The sequence below is a fragment of the Aspergillus caelatus genome, assembly GCF_009193585.1.
Source record: "Aspergillus caelatus strain CBS 763.97 unplaced genomic scaffold BDV27scaffold_225, whole genome shotgun sequence".
NCBI lineage: Eukaryota > Fungi > Ascomycota > Eurotiomycetes > Eurotiales > Aspergillaceae > Aspergillus > Aspergillus caelatus.
In genome coordinates this window covers 254-22,480 of record NW_022475488.1, presented here as the reverse complement: position 1 = coordinate 22,480, position 22,227 = coordinate 254, and the positions used below count along the sequence as shown (strand labels likewise).

General features: G+C 49.8%; 8 protein-coding genes across 8 annotated transcripts; 4 read left to right on the top strand and 4 right to left on the bottom strand.

Moving 5' to 3' along the window:
* Positions 1-3,807, top strand: BDV27DRAFT_134942 (formin-binding protein HOF1). Its single transcript, XM_032068404.1, has 7 exons — positions 1-341; positions 408-512; positions 583-869; positions 922-1,134; positions 1,190-1,288; positions 1,338-3,135; positions 3,198-3,807. Exons 1-7 carry the CDS (start codon positions 299-301, stop codon positions 3,365-3,367), a joined length of 2,715 nt encoding a protein of 904 aa, XP_031923254.1. The 5' UTR covers positions 1-298; the 3' UTR covers positions 3,368-3,807.
* A 1,134-nt stretch (positions 3,808-4,941) lies between these two features.
* BDV27DRAFT_44045 (DUF4870 domain-containing protein) lies at positions 4,942-5,835 on the bottom strand. Its single transcript, XM_032076645.1, has 4 exons — positions 5,419-5,835; positions 5,317-5,359; positions 5,158-5,260; positions 4,942-5,103 (listed from the first exon to the last, which is right to left on the bottom strand). Exons 1-4 carry the CDS (start codon positions 5,784-5,786, stop codon positions 5,033-5,035), a joined length of 585 nt encoding a protein of 194 aa, XP_031923253.1. The 5' UTR covers positions 5,787-5,835; the 3' UTR covers positions 4,942-5,032.
* Positions 5,836-6,011: 176 nt separating this feature from the next.
* Positions 6,012-7,055, bottom strand: BDV27DRAFT_134940 (DASH complex subunit DUO1). The gene is made up of 2 exons (XM_032068403.1): positions 6,654-7,055; positions 6,012-6,577 (listed from the first exon to the last, which is right to left on the bottom strand). Exons 1-2 carry the CDS (start codon positions 6,945-6,947, stop codon positions 6,128-6,130), a joined length of 744 nt encoding a protein of 247 aa, XP_031923252.1. The 5' UTR covers positions 6,948-7,055; the 3' UTR covers positions 6,012-6,127.
* Positions 7,056-7,224: 169 nt separating this feature from the next.
* BDV27DRAFT_134939 (uncharacterized protein) lies at positions 7,225-9,415 on the top strand. The gene is made up of 2 exons (XM_032068402.1): positions 7,225-8,357; positions 8,410-9,415. Exons 1-2 carry the CDS (start codon positions 7,612-7,614, stop codon positions 9,011-9,013), a joined length of 1,350 nt encoding a protein of 449 aa, XP_031923251.1. The 5' UTR covers positions 7,225-7,611; the 3' UTR covers positions 9,014-9,415.
* A 186-nt stretch (positions 9,416-9,601) lies between these two features.
* Positions 9,602-12,587, bottom strand: BDV27DRAFT_44030 (Mcm10/DnaG-type zinc finger protein). Its single transcript, XM_032076644.1, has 2 exons — positions 12,323-12,587; positions 9,602-12,260 (listed from the first exon to the last, which is right to left on the bottom strand). Exons 1-2 carry the CDS (start codon positions 12,330-12,332, stop codon positions 9,832-9,834), a joined length of 2,439 nt encoding a protein of 812 aa, XP_031923250.1. The 5' UTR covers positions 12,333-12,587; the 3' UTR covers positions 9,602-9,831.
* A 195-nt stretch (positions 12,588-12,782) lies between these two features.
* Positions 12,783-14,413, top strand: BDV27DRAFT_44028 (uncharacterized protein). The gene has a single exon (XM_032076643.1). The coding sequence runs from the start codon at positions 12,881-12,883 to the stop codon at positions 14,147-14,149; it is 1,269 nt and encodes a 422-aa protein (XP_031923249.1). The 5' UTR covers positions 12,783-12,880; the 3' UTR covers positions 14,150-14,413.
* A 245-nt stretch (positions 14,414-14,658) lies between these two features.
* On the bottom strand, positions 14,659-16,381 carry BDV27DRAFT_161913 (galactokinase galE; the record flags this gene model as incomplete). Its single annotated transcript, XM_032073306.1, has 3 exons — positions 14,659-14,695; positions 14,771-15,652; positions 15,726-16,381. The coding sequence occupies 3 exons, from the start codon at positions 16,379-16,381 to the stop codon at positions 14,659-14,661; spliced, it is 1,575 nt and encodes a 524-aa protein (XP_031923248.1).
* A 2,562-nt stretch (positions 16,382-18,943) lies between these two features.
* On the top strand, positions 18,944-21,846 carry BDV27DRAFT_134935 (acetolactate synthase catalytic subunit). The gene is made up of 5 exons (XM_032068401.1): positions 18,944-19,237; positions 19,310-19,408; positions 19,477-19,544; positions 19,611-21,296; positions 21,362-21,846. The coding sequence occupies exons 1-5, from the start codon at positions 19,071-19,073 to the stop codon at positions 21,412-21,414; spliced, it is 2,073 nt and encodes a 690-aa protein (XP_031923247.1). The 5' UTR covers positions 18,944-19,070; the 3' UTR covers positions 21,415-21,846.
* The last annotated feature ends 381 nt before the right edge of the window (positions 21,847-22,227 follow it).

Here is a 22,227-nt window from a genome sequence, read left to right as displayed (position 1 = left end):
AGCAGCTCTATCGTGTGCTGTTCTGCAACATTCTTTCCGTGGTTTCTGGCTTTCTTTTCCCCCTTCTTTCCCCTCTCCCCCTTTGCCGTCTCCGGGGATATTCTCCAGATTGATCTCCTGCCTCCCTAATTCTCCGGAATCTTATTCTGGTTGTAGTATTGCCTTCTTTTACTTATTTCTTTGGGCTACATTCGATCCTGCTCCTTTGTTTTTTTTCTTTTAATTCCCGGTAATCAGATGAGCAAAGGCTGGCCAAAGCTCGGAAGGATTAACCGACCATAATCTGCAGAAAAAAAAAATGCCCGGAACAGTGGCTGATGGGCCAACAGTGGCCATGTCCTGTATGGCTTCTAAACAGATCCAATGGCATTATGATTAGTCCCTACTAACGCTTTATACTACAATAGTTGCCAACAATTTCTGGGGAAAGGATGACGCAGGTGTTGGGCCCATGCTTGAACGCATGCACACTGCCAAAGTGTCTTGTGATGAACTCAAGACGTTTTATAACAGTACGTGCTCCGAATGGCGGGCTGATCATGATCCTGGGAAAATGTGAGGAGATCCTAATAAAGTAAACAGTCCGGGCTGCCATTGAAGAGGAATATGCGCGCAAGCTTCTAGCTCTTTGCCGAAAACCCCTTGGGTCGACAGAGTTGGGCTCCCTTCGATCTTCCTTCGACGTTGTTCGCGGTGAAACAGAGGCAATCGCCAAGGCACATGGAGCTATAGCAGGACAGATGAAAAGGGAGCTGGAAGAGCCATTGGTAGCGTTTGCTGGTGGATCGAAAGAGAGAAGAAAGATCATACAAACAGGGATCGAGCGCCTGCTGAAAACCAAGATGCAGCAGACCCAAACAGTTAACAAGGTAAGTTGAGGTTGCATACTTCAAGGATTGCAACGTACTGATTCGACTGTAGACCCGGGATCGATATGAGCAAGACTGCCTAAGAATCAAGGGATACCTCGCCCAGGGACATATGGTCATGGGACAGGAAGAACGCAAAAACAAAGCAAAGCTGGAGAAGACGCAGATACAGCTGGCTTCCAGCAGCAGTGAATATGAAGCTGCCATTAAAGTGCTCGAAGAGACGACTGGTCGCTGGAACAAAGAATGGAAATCAGCCTGTGACGTATGTCCGAAAGACGACCCCGAGCGGATGGTGGATGAAACTAATGAATGCCCAGAAATTCCAAGACCTCGAAGAGGAAAGACTCGACTTTACCAAGAGTAGCCTGTGGGCTTATGCAAACATTGCATCTACTGTTTGCGTTAGCGATGATGCTGTATGTGCCCTGTTTTGCTAAAGTGGAATGCCTGCTAAGTTATTGTTAGTCGTGCGAGAAGATTCGCCTTTCTTTAGAGAGCTGTGAGGTTGAGAAGGATATCGTTTACTTCATCAAGGAAAGGGGGACTGGTCAAGATATCCCAGACCCTCCCCGATTTATTAATTTCTGCCGGGGTGATATTAACGATACGAGCTCCGAGGTCTCAGAGGAAGATGGCTTCTCTGTAGCCCAATTCCAGCGTACAATCAATCCGGCGTTTCGCAGTTCTTCCCCGCAACCGTCGACTTATGAATCACATCACGACCCACAGTCCGACCTGGCAAGTAAGATGGCTCATAACAACCCCCCTACACCTACGAGCAGGGAAACTACCGTCACTCCGCAAAAACCGACGCAACAGCCAGCGCCCTTGGATCTTCGCCGAGGTGGTCAACTGCCGCCAAACTACGACCCCAGCGAGCATGGAGAAATTGGCAGTGTGCCTCACAATGCGTATCCAACGGATGGTATGACCATGTTCTGCAGGACCGGACCTCCTTCTGAGCGGAGCTCTGGCACAAATAGCGCCTACCGACCATCGAGCCGTGATTCCCAGAGTGAGGTCTCTAATCCGACGTCGATGTCTAGTCAGGAACCCCCCAGCGCTAGACAATCCCCCACAAAGCCGACAAATGGCGTGCCACTTCATGGGATGGGGGCAGATAAACAAATTCAGAAGAAGCGGAGCGCCTTTTTCAGCAACAGCCCATTCCGACGTAAGAGTCGCCATGACAAGGAGCGGAACTCTGGTCCGTCACAGCCACCTTCTCGTGGTACGTGGGATGCGTCAAAGCCATCGAGCCCAACCAAAGCTCCTCAGCCCCAGTCGCCAATTGCTCCTCCTGGAAACGATCAGCTATCCGCTAGCCCTGAGCCGGTGGACCCGAGAGCCAATTTCCAGCTTAATGTCGGCAACAACGTATTTGACGTGGCATCGCCTGATAAGGACAAAAAGAAGGCACCTCAGACGGCAAAGAGTGCAGAAGAAGAGCTTGATCCAATCGCACGTGCTCTGGCTGACCTGAAAGGCGCGGGCAAACAGTCCACCACCCGGATCTCTGCCGACAGATATCATGGCATTGCTACCCCAAATCCTTCAGCCCCTAGTTCGAATTACAGCAGCGCATCTGTGGCGACTCCACCCCCCGCATATAACGACTCTTCGGTGAAACGTCTGGATGCCCCCCAGCCTGCCTTCACGTCCGCTCAAATGCAGAAGACGACGCAGAAGTACACCGGGCAAACACATAACATGCTTCGTGGTAATGGCAACACTGGCCTTGCAACTAGAAACCGTGCACAATCCCAAGATGTACCTCGTGCCAGATCTCCTACCCCAAGACGGAGCGCAAGCCCTCAAGTCAACAGCCCCCGTATAGACACCCGCATGGGTCAGTACAGCAGAGGCCCAAGTCCGAGCCCCAGCACATACCAATCTAGCAGTATGAGAAGTCGCTTCAGTCAGTCACCGACTGTCTCCACCCCGCCTCAGCGTCCAGCTGATGCAGCATACTCGCCCCATGAGTACACAAGGCGAGCTTCTCCAAATCCCATGAGCCGTGGCGTTTCACCGCAGCCACAGTTCAGGCAACAAGCCCGTCCCTCGAGTGCTGGAGGTATGGAGTTGCAGCTCTCCAACCAAGTCGACATGTACGGTGGTGGCCATGGTTCGCCAAGGCAAGCTGGAAGACCAGGGTCCTTCTATGACGCGGGAAGCCATAGGAGCAGGTCCAGGAGCAGGACTCTGGCCGTTGCGGATCCTGGCAGACAGTTCAGCCGGGATGGTCGCCCCATTCTTCACTTTGGTAAGCCAAGGGAACCCTTCGCACTACGTGATGAGATTTTTTAGCTAACTTTGTGACTACAGCCCGAGCGATGTACAGTTATACCGCTGCAATCCCCGAAGAACTGGGTTTCACCAAAGGTGATGTTCTATCGGTCATTCGACTTCAAGACGACGGCTGGTGGGAAGCCGAAGTTACTACCACCCGTGGACGGACCGGTTTGGTCCCCAGCAATTACTTGCAAATTATCTAAAGAACGTCCATTTCATGAACAACAGCCTGGGTACAGGCGAACGATGTCTATTATGTGTTCATGATGTAGATACGGATTTACACGACTTCTATGGGGTTTTCTATGTTCTTGGTGCACATGTTTTTTCCTTCGTGTTCCAAATTGCTTACGATTGATATCACCCGGTTGTTGTTTTTGGCTTGACCCATACCTTCTGTTTGCCTTCTACCCACTTTGTCCTTTGGATTTTAATTTCTTGAGAAGCCAGCGTTCGTTCTTGGTTTGGTGTCTATTCCTGTATCTTAACAACGACAGAGGTAGATGTCCCAGGTCTATACCATGGTTCTGCCCTGCGTTGTCTGATTCTGTCCTACAATTTTCTATAATTTGAGTAATAATTATCTGATTAGTGATTAGTGGTCTCGAACGGCATTGTAATACACGCAAATATTGAAGCTTGCTCATTTAGTCATATTCGTTTCTTCTGTGCCGCAATGCTACAGGCCCAGCCAAGTCCTAGAATGCACCCACCACCAACTTCCCAACTTAGGGAACAACAAGTATTATAGAAGAAAGGCCAAAGCCCATACTGCTAGCACAGCCCAAATTAACCTCGTTCGCCTCATGAAGAAGATCTCAAGCCGATGTATCTCGAGTCATGAGTCAAGAACCACCCGATATCTCATCGTCCGACAACTCATTGTTGCATTTCATGCACTCATACCCCTCTGAGGACTTCAAAAGACGGACGTAGGTTATGGCACAATGCGGCTGATCCCAAGCATCGCACCGAGCATCCTTGAGCTTAAGCTTCGGTCTATTACAAACCATCTCAACGTGGTCGTTGACATGGCCGCATTCCTTATGGATAACACGTGTGACCCGACACATTGGGTATCGGAGAAGTAGTAGCTGGAGTTCGTTTGATTAGGTCTGAAAATTCGGAGTATATGTATGTATGTGCGTAGAGAGAGAGAGAGAGAGAGAGAGAGAGAGAGGGCTTTTAGGGCTAAGCCGTCATGAAAGGGGCTCAATAGAAGAGCAATTGTTTCGAAGCCTGTATACAGACAGACTAATCGGTTTCGAGAGCTGGATAGCTCGATGGTAAAGTAAGGAACGGATGGATTTAATTGTGATTGTCTGGATTTTATCTGGGGAGTGCGTGTAGACGAGGGAACAAAACACGGGAGAAGCTGTGTATAGCATAGCTTAGTCGTTGGTATAATTTGGAGCGAGAAAGTGAATTCCAGGACGGGGTGTTGCGGGAAAGGTGAACAGATTAACTCCACATTGACCCTGTGAATCTGCGGGTAAGTGCACTGGGTGAGCATGTTGAGTACAAGAATGGAAATATTGGGTGGATATGAATCCTTCAGGGGAAAATGTGGCTTTGAATACATGGATTTAGTTGTACATTCGGCATGTGTAAGTATATACATCGGTGGAAGTGTGATCAACGCTTTGTGCTTGGTTGATAGATGCACCATCCATTCAGTGAAAGACATGTTCTGGGATGTAAGGTAGATAGAATACCCTTTTAATTATCACTATACATTGGAAAATTCATTCCCAGTGGGTAGATTCTGGGGTGTTTTCCATGGGGAAAAGCGATGCTTAGTTGGCACGAGAAACATAATGGGAGGGGTATATGAAACGGATGCATCGCCATTGAAAGTGGAATTAGGTTTATTCGTCATCAACAAAGGAGTTTGCCAGGCGGCCAAAAATGGGAACTTCGTAGTGGTCGAGTGTGTCAACTGGGACTTAGTTAGCCCTGCAGCGAGTTTCCCAGTCTATGTCTTTTGACTTACCGTCCCGATACGCACGCATGCTCAAGAAACCGATCATGGCCAAATCGCATAGAAATAAAGTCCACGAGAAAAAGCTCGACCAAGCAAATATGAGATGAATGATCTAGAGAACTGTAAGCGCGCATTTCACTCCAAGGTTGGACACGTGGCTTGACATACGAACATGACGGTAAAAAGCATGCTTGACTGCCATGCATGAAAGCTGCATAACATCAGTAAAACTGCCAAGAAGTATACATGCGGATTAATTTAGACACTTACCGTACATAATCGCTTTTGTGTTCTACTAGCAGAAGGAAGACACCCCCCGCAGGAGGCAGAAGAAGATATGCCAGCATAGCTTCATAATCCATGCGGATGGGTAGACTCGTATCGAAAGCCCCCATGTTCCATCTCCCACTTTCGACATCTCCGCCATAGCCACTGTTTCCGAACCCAGTTGCTCCTGGTTGAACACTGCCGCCAAAGTGACTCGGTGATGGAAGCGCGTTGGATGTGAGACCTGGAACCGGAGGAGAGCCGACAGGAGATCGGATAATGGGCGATTTCACGCGATTGGCATCGCCGAGGGCAGGCGACATTGCCCGCTCGACTTCGGGTGATTCATCCTGATAGGGAGCGAAATTCATTGCGCTCAATATAGCGATCGCAGGCGAGGTGGACGTCGGAATTATGGCGTGAGATTCTTATCAGGTGGTAAAGCTTTATCGGCCGTTCGTGATGGCGGTGACGTCTTGGCGCCTGAGGCAGAAAACGCGTCGTGTTGATGATTCTCCATCTCGAGTATCATGTTTACGACTGCCCTACAAACTACAATGACCTCGAAAAAAAAAGCTAAATATGGAGGGGGAAAAAAAAGAGAAGGGTTGTATACCGTTCTATGCCCCTGGGTATCATATTGCAAGCTTTTACCTCATTTAAATATCGTAATGTACATGAACGCGTCCCGTTGTCACTTATGCAAAGCTTTTTAAGTTCTACCTCGACCGCGCGTAACGCTAGGGCCTCGGGCAATGCCACTGACCGGTCTCCGTGTAGTTGTGGTTGTAGATCCTCTTGTCGCTGTTGATGTGGTCCTTGTTGCACTCGGATTGGTTCTCGAGTAGGAGACACTTGGTGTTCTTCCCAGACCGCTGCTGCGGACCCTGCCACGTGTGCCTCGAGTAGCGGCTTGCGTTCTTCTCTTCTCTTCTTCTTCGGCTCTCCGAGCCGCTGCTTCCCTCTGTTCCTGCAATTCTCGTTCACGTCTTTCCGCGGCTTGTTGCTTGAGGCGCTCTTCATTCTCCAAGTCGGCGACATCTTGAACAGCACCTTGCCAGTTTGGATTGAGGATCAACCGCTGGTTATGCTCTGTCTGAGATAGAATTCGCGTCCAAGTGTTTAGTAATGTTGACGCGGAATCAACAGTACGCGAAACGGTCTATTGTACATGATTTTTATTAATTGGCGATCTGAAAATGCCTTGACTGGGAAAGTAAATATAAGATTCGACATACATCCATGTTACCCTTTGCCCGATCAAGGCTACTCAGGAGGCCTTCAATCACCTGATTGATGTTCCGGACACTCTGTAACTCGTTCCGCAAGGCTGCCTCGCGTGCTTCTTGGCGGTCGAACAGCGTTTCACCATCGTGAGAGTGAATGGGCGGGGGCGTGGTGCTCTCTTCTTTAACGGGTGTTCGATTCAATTTCCTACTGCCCCGCTTCGAGGGAGAATCCCAGAGATCGTCTGTGTCTTCATCGGAGAGTTGAAGTCGTTCCATTTCCTCCGCAGTGCTACGAAAAGCCATGATTTGTGAGGAATTGGAATAGTTATGGGCTCGAGTTGTGGTTGTGGAGGAGGGGCGTTTGAGGGACAGCAAACAAATCGGACTATTTTAGTGTTCTGCACGTGTAGATAAAGGTCCAGGTATCGTCGCCTAAGACCTAAGGCGGGAGTGGTGAAATCAATGAATGCCTGAGGAGGAGGGGCGGTGGGGCAGGCGGATGATTGGTTCAGCCTCGTTGTTAAAAGTGTGGCTGGTTCGACGTCAAGCATTCCTCGTTCGTTGCTCCCCCCGTCACCAACACCAAACTTCTTCCACCCTCTCGTTTCTCACTCCACCATCGCTATCGCTCCCTTTATCGCTCGATAAGAATTAATTAATTTTAATTCTCTCCTTTTTCTATCGATAATTATTCATCGGATCTTACCCACTCGACTCCATACAAGAATTGATCGCTGGTCGGATAGCTTCAGAATTCTACCCTTGCTTTTGGTCGGCTTTTGGCGTACCCGCGCGCGTCTTTCCTCCCTTGGTACCCCCTTGGACTCGCGACCGCCCAGTTTTACCGCTCACAACGTCCACGTCTTACGGACTCTCTTGGTTACGAACTTCGTCTTCAATCATTGCCGTCCAATACATTGTGTGTATATCCTGGGTTGTGAGTGAACCGTGGTGAACATCTCTCACAATGGCGTCGACACCTCCGCCGCCGTCAACTCTACGTGTGCCACCCACTCCACGACATGGACCCGGATATGACCAATATGAACCGTACTCTACGCGGCATTCCGCTAGACTAGCCAGCCAGCGGGCATCGAAGGAGAGACACACAACTCCCCCGCCGAGTTTTCCGCTATCGCAAAGTTCCAAAAGCACAAAGAAGCAACATAAGGAACTGGGAGCATTGTCACCACCTGAATCTGCTCACAGGTCCCCCCGCAAGAAGACATCCGATCGGATCGGCAGTTTCCTTGCCTCACGTTCGCTAGATGGCGCCTCTGAACTAGACGACTCAGATCCTTTCGGCACCGCTGAGCCTTCCAACTCAACTCGTCCTTCACACGCATTTCGGGCCGCCATGGCACAGGGAATGCTACCAACACCTGCCAAAACACCCAAGAAGAAAGCAGTTGGTGATATTGGAAACACAGCACGGGCTCTCTTTCCTCCGCCATCTGGACGCCCCAAGAAGAGCAAGAAATACACCGGCTTTTCCCTGGATAGCTTCGACAATAATGCTCAGGGCGGATCCGATATCCAGATTTACACCGACTCTCGTGACCGAATTCCAGAGCCGGACGAAAGCGAAGACAATCCATTCTGCAAGAGGTCCACTGCCCCTACACGTTTTTCGAGACGCAGGGCAGAGCAAATTAAGCGCGACAAGGAAGTTGACGAATCAGTCAAACGTGACGATGGTATGACTTATGTATTGTAAGTATATTCTTTGGAATCTGTAGAGCGTACTCACTAACGAACCCCGCAGCCGTGGCAAGAAAATTTTCCGCAAGTTTGTCGACCCAGTTGACAGTGACGGGGATGATGGCGATGACGACTTGGGCTTGCTCGCAGCTCGCCCAGATCTTTTGGACGAAGACATTACTGCCAACGTTCGACCACTCACTCGCTCGTCCATTAAGCCTCGTGTGCTCTTTCCCACAGCAAATGACCGTGCGCCTCCGTCAAATCATGTTAGCGATGTCGATGAAGAAGCAGCCACTGACATTGAAGACCACATGCTCGTTCCTGACGTAGCAGAAACTGTGGATCGCCCTGTCGACGTTGAGATGAAACAGCGACCAGTCACTCCCCCACCGAATACTGTCGAAACTCCTCCCTCGCCAGGTGCGACAATACGCTCATTGCGTTCTCGAACCAAGCGTGATGAGCTGGAGCACAGAACACCTACGGTCCCAGAGACCAAAAAGAAACGCGTCAGTCCCTTTGATGGTTGGCTGAGAAGGAAACCGACTCCTGCGCCTGCAGGGTCCAAAGCCAAGAAGAGGGACGCTGCTGAAACGGCTGGCAGCCCTGGTGGCCCGGCTACCAAGAAAACCAGAGGAAGCCGAGCTGCTGTCACACCGTCGTGACTTGCATAATCTCAGATGCTGTTGGTATGCGATGTAATTCGGCTTTTGATGCTCTCTGAATCTTTACGTCTTTTTCTTAATAGCGATTCTGACTATCCAGATATGTCGGCTTTTGCATGCCAATATTTCAGGGCTAAGAACCTTGTTTAATAGTCCAGCTGCGCTCAGGTTACATTTGTTCATACAATCAAGTTCTTTGTTGGACGGCAGTCGGAATAGGATACGGGAATGGGTAAACGGACAGGATAGGTATTTGGCTGGCATGCACGTTACTGGATGGAGTTTTTTTGTTTCTCATGCTTTTATTCTGCCTCCTTTGTTGAGCCCGGCGTGTATTTGAGCTCTTCTCTCGATAGCTTTAGTTTTAGATATCCAATGAATAACCAATATCGTATCTACCAAGTTTGTCCTCTTTAACCCCCTTATGTTTCCAGAAAGTACGTAATTGAATACGTCTGTTTACTCTTCCTATTCAGAGTTACACAGCTGAACATCAATGGTTGTGGTGTTTGTATATCGCTATATACGCTATTCTTCAAAGAAAAAAAAAAAAAAAAGGATGGATTTCAATAAGAGGTATAAAATACTCCGTAGCCTGCTAGAAGTAAGGAAAATAAAGGCAGCCAGAAGAGACTATCAAAGTACAAGAAGGGCCGAGTAGAATAGTACATACAAGGCTAACAAAAGAGAAAGTAAATGAAAGAGAGAAAGAAACTCCAACAACTCCAAGAGCCTCTAGCTGAGGACGTTAGCGTTCATCAAAACATTCCTGTGGATCTGGGTTTTTTTCACGTTTATGTTCATCTGCCTGTACTGTCTTATATGATATCAAGCTCGTCGTCATCGTCATCATCGAAGCCTGTCTTCGTCGCTTCGGCCTTTCCAAGGCTATCTCGTCCGGCTTCCTTGATGCCTTTGGCGGTGATGAATCGGGTCTTTTTCACGCTACTACCATGTGTCCCATCATGAGCGCGCTTCAACGGGCCCAATTTCACCGAGTTTGCTTTCCTAAAACCCAGAAGGCCTGAGTGACTTGAAGGGGTCTCCGCGTTTGGGCTTGTCTTCGCCGGTGTGATATTCTCTGGAAGAGGAGACGAGACGTTCTCGGGATTTCGAGCCCGAAGATATTCGGCGCCCATTCCAATCCCGCGAGACGTAAGCTTCTGGGCTATATCGCGCTCACGCTGTTGTTCCACGAGACGTCGGCGGAATCGTTCTTCTTTATTTTCCATTCCGCGGCCCATCCTGCCTGCAGCGATGAATGGGTCTTCGTCATCGGCGTCGATAAGTTTAGCGGCGGACTGGCCGCCTGGCATAACGAAGGAGGAACTATTGCCAGCTCGGGACTTGGGGGCCGGCGCAACGTAATATAGAGACTGAGACTGGAAATCGTATTGTGCGCCGTTTGGTTTCAGCCCCTTTCGGGGACCTTCTCCTTTCTCTTTGCCTCCACCAAAAAAGCCAGTTCGTGACCCAGAGCGTCCACCCGGACCGAACATGCCTGTCCCGCTGTTTACTCCCATTCTTTGGGACTGGGTGCGACGAACTTGGATATCGATGTGGAAGTCACAAAACTCGGTCTTGCGGGCGTCAACCCAGGCCTGGCATGTCTTGCCGTCTTTCCTGACGGCCTTACAGAAGCCGATGTCTTGCGCATAGCCTATTTCCAAGACCTTATCATCAGACGATGAAATTGCGAGGCTGAATTTGTTGGTGTCTAGCTTGTGCTTCGGTGGGGGTAAAATCGTCGGATTCAGGATTGCGATGAGAATGCCTTCAGATAGCCTGTAATACCGCGGGAAAGCAGTATCGAAAAGGAAAAGATCAATGGTCCATTTCAGGTCCGTGAGCTGGATGCACATGTATCTGCTGCTGTTGTTGAGTCCTTCATCGAACGGATCAGCTTCTTTCCCCGATACCTTTTTCGAATCTTTGATATCTCTAGGCTCTGACTTTGAGGCTACTATTCCAAAGACCACATAGTCCCCGTTGATCGCTTCAGGGAGCTCAAAGGCAGGCCCCTTCACTGTTCTCAGAAGATCGGGAATCCGGAGGACCTTCTTGTCAGCAAGGGTACGGGTTAGAAAGGAATGAGGTAGAATACGATTAGAAAGATGAAGTGAGGAGAAGGCTTCGAATTTCGAAGAGTCAGGAGTCTTGTCTGATGCACTCCCTTCGCGAGATTCATCCGAAATGGTATGTTCAAAGCTTATAGACGAAGCTGCCTGTGCTTCTGATTCAGACTTCTGGTTTCGTCTATGGAGATACGATCCGGGCTCATCCTGATCAAGGTTCCTTCGTACACTGGGAAGGGTCTGGCTTCTTTTCAAACCGACAGGTTTGAGGTTATTGCATGACCGCAGAATGTCTTCTCGGCTGAAGCTTTCAGCCTGTCGGTTTCTGGTTGGAGACCTGGTAGGAGACCCCTTCCTTGCCTCGGCTGCCGCCTTGAATGCGTCTACCTCTGCCTTATCGAATTGGAATGCTGAACTTCTGTTCACTTGTAATCTCTCTGCCCGTTCTCTTCGGAGTTTGTCGGCAGATCTGCTCTCGGCCATTCGCTCACTGAAGCTCTTGGGGCGGTTTCCTGGTTCCCCTGCTAAAGCCTGTGTGAGGGCAGTGTGGGAATGCAAAGCCATGCCATCTCGAATACCACCTCCGCTGGTCGGTCGACCGGTGCTCCTTGAGCTTGGAGGTCGCTTAAGAGAAACATCGCCGCCTTTGAGGCCCTTGTCGATGCCGAGTATATACCTTCGCGGGGAGGCGGGTGGAACTGCGGATGTCGGACGCCGTGTCGGTGACAATGGGACCTGCACATCATTGGGCTCGAGTCTGCTAGTCGCTTCCCTCGTGCTCTTCATCCTTGATATATTGTCCTGAGACCGTGATGAGGCGCTAACCGCCGACCCTGGTTTGGATAGCGCATCATCTCTGTTGTGTGTGTCCGATCCCGATGTGCCTGGCTTCCCACGATTTTTCTGGAGTTGCTTCAGCTTCAGTCGCGCCTCAATTGCTGCTAATTTCAATTTCAGTGTTTCCTCATCGTCGTCTTCGTCGTCGTCGTCCTCTAGACCGTCCTCCAAGAGCTGTCCCGACCTTGTTCGTAGGTCCGGGGTTGTAGTTGAACGTTTGAGAGGAGACCCGAAATTTTCTCGACGCCGCTGCATATCTTCATACTTTTTTCGACCACTGGGAGAGCTCAGTAGCGCCTCCCTGGGGGACTTGGGGGGCCACGAGATGTCTACCACTTCGGCGAGGGATTCGTCAGTCAATGTCCGCGGAAGGGATAGCGAATATATTCGTACTCACTGCCGGTCATCGGTCTATGTTTTTTTTTTTTCTTTTCTTTGTCTTTGGAAAAGAGGGATTTGCGGTAACGCCACACCGATCCTACCACTATCGACACGCTAAGAATGCCACTATTTGATCTAGGATTGCGCTTTCCTGTGGGTTTTGGCCATGTTCAGGCGCAAAATAGTGCGGGGAATGCCAATTGAGAGATAGAAGTTGAGGACGACCACTGCGCAAGAAATAATGACAGTTTATAAGAGAAGGGGCGAACAGGAACGTGAAAAAGGACGTAAGCATTCAGCAGCAAACTTTCTGTCATCAGCAAGGCATAGTTAAAGACAACACACGGTGAGTTGCATTAGTTTAGTTAGTATTCAGAGAAGGTAATTTAATTCTACTGGTCGGGTGATGCGGCGACTGTGATTGGCTGCGGGGAAGGAGCAGCGCGTGTTGTCGCGTCTCAAGTTAAAATGAATCTCAGGCACGCGTTAAAGTAGTCTGGAAGTACGGAGTAGTCTTGTTTTCGAATCCTCCAACCAATTCCACTCTCAGACAAGTCCTACCGCCACACTCATCATGCGCACCCGATCGTCGGCTCCTTCGTCCGAGCAATCAAAGCCGGAACAACCTTCCAAACTGCCGCCGCCGACTGAGAAACCCGGCAAGACATTCATCCTCCCTTCTTCCGCAAGCGACGAAGCTCGGTTCCTCCAGTTGCCCAATCCCCAGACCGGAGAACTCACTCGCTATTACTTCTGCCCCAAGCTGGGAATATACGAATTTACCGTGGTTACATCTTCATCGCAGTCCCCACGAAGTGTCCTTTTTACCCCTAAGTCGGAGAACAGCACGGCGCCTGATGGAGAACGTCCAAAGCCTGGAAATGCGAGTATAGCGAAGACTGCGCAATTGTTGATTGCGACGCCCATAGATGTGATCTTCTTCCTGATTCCTTTACTATGCCCGACATCTTCCCAGGCGAAAGGCCTATTCCAACCCCTTGACGACATCATCGACTCGCAGGACGATTTACCCAACCACTTCCGGCACGTTCTCTACGATGAATCTTTCAAGGATGTCTTGCAGGCGCGAGCGGAGGCTATTTGCGATTCGGTAGAGACAGGTGATGAGAAAATGTTCCGATTCAGTGAGGCGAAACTTCTGAAGGAATTGATTGCCAAAGCAGAGCGGATGGTAGCACTGGGGCTTCCTCCCAGCATGGAAGAGCGCTTTATTCGCCAGGCTTTGTCCACGCCTATGATGGCTGTCAAGCGAGAGGATGCCTCGACCAATGCGGCGCCGTCCAATAGTAATGGTGAGAGCGAGGCAGAGCCACAGGAAAACAAAGAGACACCGGCAACAACAGCAAGCTCGACATCGGTTCCTATACCCTCGGACGTGTCCACTCCTGCTACAGAATCATCTCCAAATGAACCACCTGCGTCAGACGATGTGGCCCGTCTACTGAGGATCTCGACGGCTCTAACCTTCATGAAGGATTCCTACCTGTCTGCAGCTCTGCGCACTAAAGTCGATGGGCTACTTTCCAGCTCCGAGAGCCCTATAGACTTCAAACCCATGCATGACCATCTCAAGCATGTGGCCGAGCTTCGCGCAGAGGCGCTCGCGTCTCGATCCTTAGGAGACTTCAGCCGGAAGCGAGATATCGATGACGACGAAGGTGCCGAGTCACGGGCGGAGAAGAAGCGCCGCAAGGAGGAAGAAGAGAAGAAAAAGAAGGCGGCAGAATCCCGTGGAGTCCGAGACTTAAAAAAGGTGAACACCGCGGGAATGAAAAAGATGAGCGACTTCTTTTCAAAGGCGGCCTCGAAGAAGAAATCTTGAATCGTGTGCATGAAACCTTATTCTGCACTGAATCAGACTTCATGTTGGCAGTTGCATGCCAACACTTGACGGCTTCGCCGTTCAGTCTTCTGGCTATCAGTGACTCTCCGGTCTCGGTTCCTCGTGGGGAACGGAGAACATTAGGCATGTTCTCAGAATCCCGTACTAAATGGAATATAAGCAGAGTCATTGAGACCAGAAGACTCAGTAATAGGTGGGACCTACACAAGTCGAGCGAGTCGACGCAATACACTATGCAAGCGCCTCAGCGAAGGTGATAATTACGAGAAGATAGAAATCTCTACGACAAGAGAAAGGATAGACTTCTCAAGACATTAGACTACATGCTCTTAGGCCTGCTGGTAATGTCCACATACCTGACGCTAGCGCCAAAACTATTCCAGTGATGGATTGAAGACTATGTACAATATTAATTCAAAATTCAAATTCATCCATCCTGTTTCCTTTTCCTTTTTTTTTATTCTTGATTATTTCCCCTTGGTTTTGTTTCAAACATTGACTTGAGCAATGGCCTCTCCAGTAACCCTATTAGAAGCGCAAGTTAGCAAAGTACACAATCATCATCGGTCACAACATAGCGAAGCTAAGGAGGGGACATACACAAAGGAACCGTTAGAAGGCTTGCTAATAACCATAGCCTGGGCCAGCTTCTCCTCACTGATATCGGGGAAGTTCTTCAGGTAGTACTCCTCCTTCAGAGCCTTAATAACAGCATCGACCTTAGACTGCGGCAACATATGCACAGTGCAACCGCCCCATCCAGCACCCGTAAGACGACTACCCCAAGTACCCGCCCGACGAGCAATAGCACAGATATCATCGACCTCGGGCGCACTGCACTCATACTGAGTACGGCAGGAAGCCTGAGACTCGTTCAGCAGCTGTCCGAGATACTCGATGCGACGCTCATCGAGAGTAGTCGCCTTGGCGAGGCAAGCCTTGAAGTCGAGCACACGGCGGGCCTCGGTGAAGCAGTGCAGAGCACGCTGGCGCAAGAGGAAGCGCTCGGCCTGAACGGGGAATGAGGAAAGGTATTTGGCCTCGAGGTCTGCAACCGTGATGCCGAGGAGCTTGGCGATCTCCTCGCGGGTGTAGCCTTGTTCCTGGGTGAGGAGCTCCATGGTCGTCTGAATGACGGAGTCGATCTGGTACTCGAGGGGATCGCCGAGACGGCCTTCCTTGCGCATGAGCTCTTCGTGGAAGTTACGGAGACTGTAGCCCAGCGAACTGTTGTCCTTGGGGAGGGTCAGGCCGTGCTGAGCGGCCAAGACCACGGAGGCGAGGGTGCATTCTGCGACGCGCAGGTTGTAATGGCGGGGAGCGGTCTCGGCCTTGTTGGAGGTGACGAAGCTCTGGGCCATGAGGAAGGTGATCTCTTCGGCAGCCTTGGGGATGGGGACATGCTGGACGGAGAAGTTGGGGAAAAACTGGGTGTAGAGCAGGTATCCGCGACGGGAGAAGATGGAGGCTGCTTGGTCCATACTGTGGGGTGTTAGAAGAGTAGATGATAGTGGATAGAAAGGAAGGGGGGGGGGGTTGGGTTATCGGTACTTACCCGCCAGAGTACACACCAACTGCACGCTCTGAGACCACAGCGAGGTCGAGAAGATCTTGCTTGGAGACATTGTGGTTGTTCGCCTTCATGACGGCCAGCGCGCTCGAGCACACGAAAGCCGCGCTGCTGGAGATTCCACCGCCTGGAGGCACATTACCATCCACAAGAACTTCTACGCTGGCGGGCACAAAGGAACCATCTTGCTTGGTTTTGCGCAAGAATTTTAAGGCACCCAAGAGTCCAGCTCTGAAGTAGTTAACCCATTCGTGTTGCTTCGGGTCAATCTCAATATCAGTGTCGCGGGGTACTGTGAATTCGCGAGAGGGGAATTTCTCTGGCTGGACGTTGGCGATCTTCACGAAAGGCTCTCCGTTGGAAGGCACAACCTTCACGGCCATGATGACGTCGACGCTGACAGCCGTGGGAAGGACATCGTACAGGTTGTAGTCAATGTGCTCGCCAATGATGTTGACACGGCCAGGACTGCGGGAGACAAAGTCGGGACGATGACTGTACAGTTGGTTGAATTTAGAGATCAGACCGTTAAAACGGGCCTGGTGCTCTGGAGCAACGGATGTGACTGAGGCATCGTCTGTGGCATAGACCTCAGCGATGTTCTCCGTCTGGGGAACGAGCTCTTGCGGGGTTGTTGACATGGCGGAGGGAATGCTTGTTCGAGTTGGACAGGGAAGGGGAAAGAACGCAAGGACAAAGAAGCAGGGAGGAAAAGGCGAGAGGAGGAGGGGTATTTAATATAAATCAACGTGTTAATATAAGAGAAAAAAATGCGATCATAAGAGGGGTGGGAAAATTGAGGAAATGAAATGCCCCGCAATCGAGACAAGAACCCTGCGACTCCAGCTCGGGGGGTGATTGGCCGCCCGGAATAAACGGGGAACAAGTTAATCACGCTGCCCACGCGATCCCGTGCCTGGAGAACGCACCAGCGCTCACCGGCACTCCGAGTCTCCAGCTTTTTCAACCGAACCCCACATTTCTCCCGAGTCTCTCTCGGCCTGCCGCCTTATTACCCCCCGAAACATGTCTTTTTATAGCCGACGGCACCTTCGTTTCGTTTCTTAAAACAAGCTTTCCTCTTTGTTTTCTAGCACTCTACTCTGTAGGGTGCTTTCCTTTTTCTCTCCTTCCCGATTTTAACATTATTCTCCAACCCATGCTGTCTGGAGTCTCAGCTCAATGCTTCTGTTGGCTATCGCTATGAGCCGGCTATACCGAGTCTAATGAAATTAACCGACGTTCCTTCGCGTCTACCCAAGTAAAAAGGCTGTTCAAAAACACCGGCACGGCGCACCACCCAGATCCGGCCATTCTATCACCCCACCACATTAGACCTGCCCACCTTGTCTGTTTCCTAAGAACACACCTTTAGGTCTAGCCCATGTTTTAGTGTATGAAACCATCTTTTTTATGAACAGAAAATAATATAAGAAAGATTTCTACCCATCATTTGGTCAAAAGTGATACGCCCACCCTGATTTGGCATTTTGCCAGACTTCCCAGCTTGAACATGCTGAATTGCTTCCAAGATAGTATCCCAGCAACCACCAAAGAAAAGGAAAAACAAAATTGGCATACGACAATAACCTCTATGGAAACAGACGGCTGAGTAGAGTACAGTATATCTCCTATTGAGGACGACATAGTAAACCCTTCTATTGGACAGAGTAGTCGTGCCCCCATTATCACCTACAATTGCCGTAATTCAGCACGGTAATTCTTGCTTTGAGCCCCAGTCGCACCAACTGTCATCCATCTTTCCAGGACATGCAAAAAGATATAGATTTAGGTGTCAGAAGGAAGAGAATTGAGACGTGTTAGGGGCATGGCATCGAGGATAGTCTATTACCTGTCAAGTAACTCCTGTAAGGCTCGTCTAAAGAACCCTAGTTGAGCACTCTAAGTGACTTGGTGTAGAATAACATCTCCATTAAAGAAGGTAGTGAGTACGAAATTTCGAAAGTGGCTGCACGTAACTGCTACATAATACGGCACGGCCCCTTGCACCACGTTGCACAAAAACGCCCCTCCCGTCCCCAAGGAAAAAAAGGTAGGGACAATCGAGGAGGGAGAAAAGGAAGTAGGGGGGGAAAAAAAAGGCTTAAAGAAGGTTATCAGCTTGTACAGTTTGAGCTTTTGTATATTAATCGCAGTAGTACATAAAGTGCAATTTGGTCCAAGAATGACATCCCGGTTGATGATGCTCTCGAATGATTGCGGACGGTTTACATTGAAAACTATAATACATTGTCTTTGATACTGGAGTTATACAATGCTGTCTGTTTAGGTGTACAACCAAAAGGTAAGGTGGTTAGTCTTGATGCAAATTTTATGTGTAAAAAATTATATAATGATAACTACCTCTTCTTGGCAACTTATTCTAATAGGGATAACTGAAATTAGGACCTAAAGAAAAGCAGAATTAGAAGGTATCCTCAAAGAAAGCTTGAAACCTTCCTACAGGGACTAATGTTGTAAGCATAGGCCGGAAATCTGTAGCACAGCTGTAGTTCCTGCAGATATATTAACTATACTCCTTTTCCTTCTTTTCCTTTTTTTTTTTTTTTTTTTTCTCTTACGCTTATTTTCTTCGTCAATTCACACCACGTTCAAAGAGGAAGTAATCAAAATAGGATTAATATGAAATTGAGTCATCGTTCTTCAATTAGGGTTGTGGATGTTGTTGTTATTGTTGTTACCTCAGGGAATCTTTCGTCGGATGATTCATACGACAAGTTGTTGCATGTGCATCTCCGGAATCGGCAAGGCTGTGAGTGGTAGGGAAATCATCGACTGCTCATGCAATACCTGCAATAGAATTATTTCTCGCCGGTTTTCCCCAAACATTGGTCAAGATCGCGATTGTAACTATCGTCATTATGAAATAAATGGTTGACATTTCTTGCATATATGTTTTACCTGTAGCTCTCTGAATTTCAAGTTTCAAAAGGCGGTTGCTTTCCCCAGATCCAATGTACGGAGTTAGGGCCCTACTCCGTGGTTAGTGCCAATTCCACTGACCGAGGATCCTCTTTTTTTCCCTCTTGCCTGAGGCGCCACTCGCCAATCAGGTGACGGCAAGACCTGAAAATGGGCGCCGATGATCGGAGCTAGCAGGCAGATTGAACCAATCAAGGGATGGAGATTATTCGAGACTCCAGGACGCTAACCGGGAACGGATTAGTCACACCAGTCACTCAGTCTGAGTCTTTCTTCCGCCCGGTCTTAAGGACCTCTTACTCACACCAGGTCCGTGGTCTCTTCCCCTTCCCATTTTTTAAACTCATTTCTTTTTTCTGTTTGGCCTGGCAGTCATCCGCCGCAAAGATGATGCCTCTAAGACCATCCAAAAGCGCCATGCGCGCTATGCACTACCAGAGGTATATGACCTCTGGAAGAAGGTGTTTCACCTCTTCCTCGGTGGCCGCAGCCGTTTCGCCCCACCGCTTTTCTGCTCAGAAACGATCCCAGAGCACTGCTACAGCTGCTACTACGTGAGTCTCTCAGTTTGCTTAGAGATCTTACGAAGCAATTGGCCCTGTTAACCCTAGTGTGCACCGGTATAGAAAGTCTCGTCCCGCCCCAAGTCCCGCCTTCAACCTGGAACCTCAGCGCAGTGAAATATCGCAGTTGCAGAACCGAAATGTTCCTGAATTGGATGATTCGTACGTGGCTTTCGTGGAGTTCTTCACAGATTGAATGACAAATGGTCTAACGTGCTCGGAAATTACAGCTTCGTTGGACTCAGTGGTGGAGAAATTTTCCATGAGATGATGCTCCGTCTCGGCGTCAAACACGTCTGTGAGTCAGCTCAACATTTCTGGGCGATATAGACCACAGAGCATAAATAGACTGACCAATGTATAGTTGGCTACCCCGGTGGCGCCATTCTTCCCGTGTTCGATGCTATTTACAACTCCAAGCACTTTGACTTCGTTCTCCCTCGCCATGAGCAGGGTGCTGGACACATGGCTGAAGGTTATGCCCGGGCTTCAGGAAAGCCTGGTGTTGTCCTGGTCACTTCTGGCCCCGGTGCTACTAATGTCATTACCCCCATGCAGGATGCCCTCTCGGACGGCACGCCGATGGTTGTTTTCTGCGGTCAGGTCCCGACCAGCGCGATCGGTACCGATTCTTTCCAGGAAGCCGACGTTATCGGTATCTCGAGAGCTTGCACGAAGTGGAACGTTATGGTGAAATCTGTCGCCGAGCTTCCTCGCCGGATCCAGGAGGCCTTCGAAATCGCCACCAGTGGTCGCCCTGGTCCCGTCCTGGTCGACCTTCCGAAAGATATCACCGCCGGTATTCTCCGCAAGCCTATCCCTATGAACAGCACCATTCCCTCTCTGCCGAGCGCGGCGAGCATTGCGGCCCGTGAGTTGAGCATGAAGCAGCTCGAAAGCACCATCAGCCGCGTTGCTCGTTTGGTCAATGTCGCCAAGAAGCCCGTTCTTTACGTCGGTCAGGGTCTTCTCGCTAACCCCGAAGGCCCAAAGCTCTTGAAGGAATTGGCCGACAAGGCCTGCATTCCGGTCACCACGACTTTGCAAGGTTTGGGTGGCTTTGACGAGCTGGACTCCAAGGCACTGCATATGCTGGGAATGCACGGATCGGCCTACGCCAACATGGCTATGCAGGAGGCTGATTTGATCATTGCTGTTGGTGCCCGTTTCGATGACCGTGTCACGGGTAACATCACCAAGTTCGCCCCTCAGGCTAAGCTTGCTGCGTCCGAGAACCGTGGTGGTATCGTACACTTTGAGATCATGCCTAAGAACATCAACAAGGTCGTCCAGGCCAACGAGGCCGTTGAGGGCGACTGTGCTGAGAACATTAGCCATCTTCTTCCCCATGTCAACAAGGTATCGGAGCGTCCCGAGTGGTTCGCCCAGATCAATGACTGGAAGGCTCGCTTCCCTTTCTCTCTGTACGAGAAGCAGGCCGCTGAAGGTCCCATCAAGCCCCAGACTTTGATTGAGAAGCTCAGCGACCTCACCGCCCACATGAAGGACCGTACCCTGATCGCCACTGGTGTCGGCCAACATCAGATGTGGGCTGCCCAGCACTTCCGTTGGCGCCATCCTCGTAGTATGATCACCTCTGGTGGTCTGGGTACTATGGGTTATGGTCTCCCCGCGGCTATTGGCGCCAAGGTTGCTTGCCCGGATGCCCTTGTCGTTGATATCGATGGAGATGCCTCCTTCAACATGACCCTCACCGAACTCTCTACTGCTGCTCAGTTCAACATCGGCGTCAAGGTCCTCCTGCTGAACAACGAGGAACAAGGTATGGTGACTCAATGGCAGAACCTCTTCTACGAGGACCGTTATTCGCATACTCACCAGAAGAACCCCGACTTTGTTCCTCTGGCCCAGTCCATGGGTGTTGCTGCTGATAAGCTGGTCAACCCTGCTGAGATGGAGGAGAAGCTGAAGTGGCTGATTGAGAGCGACGGCCCCGCTCTGCTCGAGGTCATTACTGACCGTAAGGTGCCTGTGCTCCCTATGGTGCCCGCTGGCAGTGCCCTGCACGAATTCCTCGTTTATGACGAAGGTATGTTTTTTAAACCCCCCCTGTGAACCTTTTTTTTTTGAAGTAGCACTAACTCTGTGTTTTAGCCAAGGAGCAGGAGCGGAAGGCCCTGATGAGGAAGCGGAAGGTCATTGTCTAAGTTGACATGCATGATGCCACGACGTGACCAACCGATCCTGTAATTGCAAAATGCCCATTGACCTTTTCTTAATCTGTCGATATCCACGGCGTTTTCTGGCGGGTTCTAAAAACGCTAGCGGGTGCCTGTTGTCGCTCCCAATAGCATCAGATGACCGTAGTCACTGGGAGAAAAACTGCACGATAAAATCCGCACTCCGAGGTCTTACTGGAATTTCTTCCAGTGAGATGGGGGCCGGGCTTCTTCTACCCTGGAACTCGAGTCCCTTGATTTTTTTTTTTTTTTCGTTATTGGCATCTTGTTTGATCCTTTTATGATTCGCCAAAAAGTTTCTTCGGTTCCAGGCGGCTGTACATTGTATATAATCCTTATGTTTATCATGTTACCTATGTTGGAAACTCTAGGGAATAATAGGAAAGGATGTCATTTTGACCTGTGTCTTACTTGTAGAAGTTCTAAAGAGAGAAGTAACATTGTTTCTCTGGTAGAGATTCTAGGTATAACAGGATGAAGAAAAGGGAGGGAATTGGACGAAAGGTTGCTATATGCTCTACGAAGCAGAGGAGGGAAAGTTGAAAACAGGCTATCAACTTCGGGTATAGGGCATACCTGCTAGACTATACATTATGGACCTAGCTTCCTGGGAAGGTCTCTTCTGAGGTAAAGGTCCTGTTGCTTAGACATTGCTGTATAGAATGACTGGGGCCTTCATCCCATGGTTTCCGAATACTTTGGCTTAATTTAAGGTATGCAGTTTGAAATTTGCTGAATGGATCTTCAGTGAATATTCGGATGCCTTGTTGGCAAAAGCTT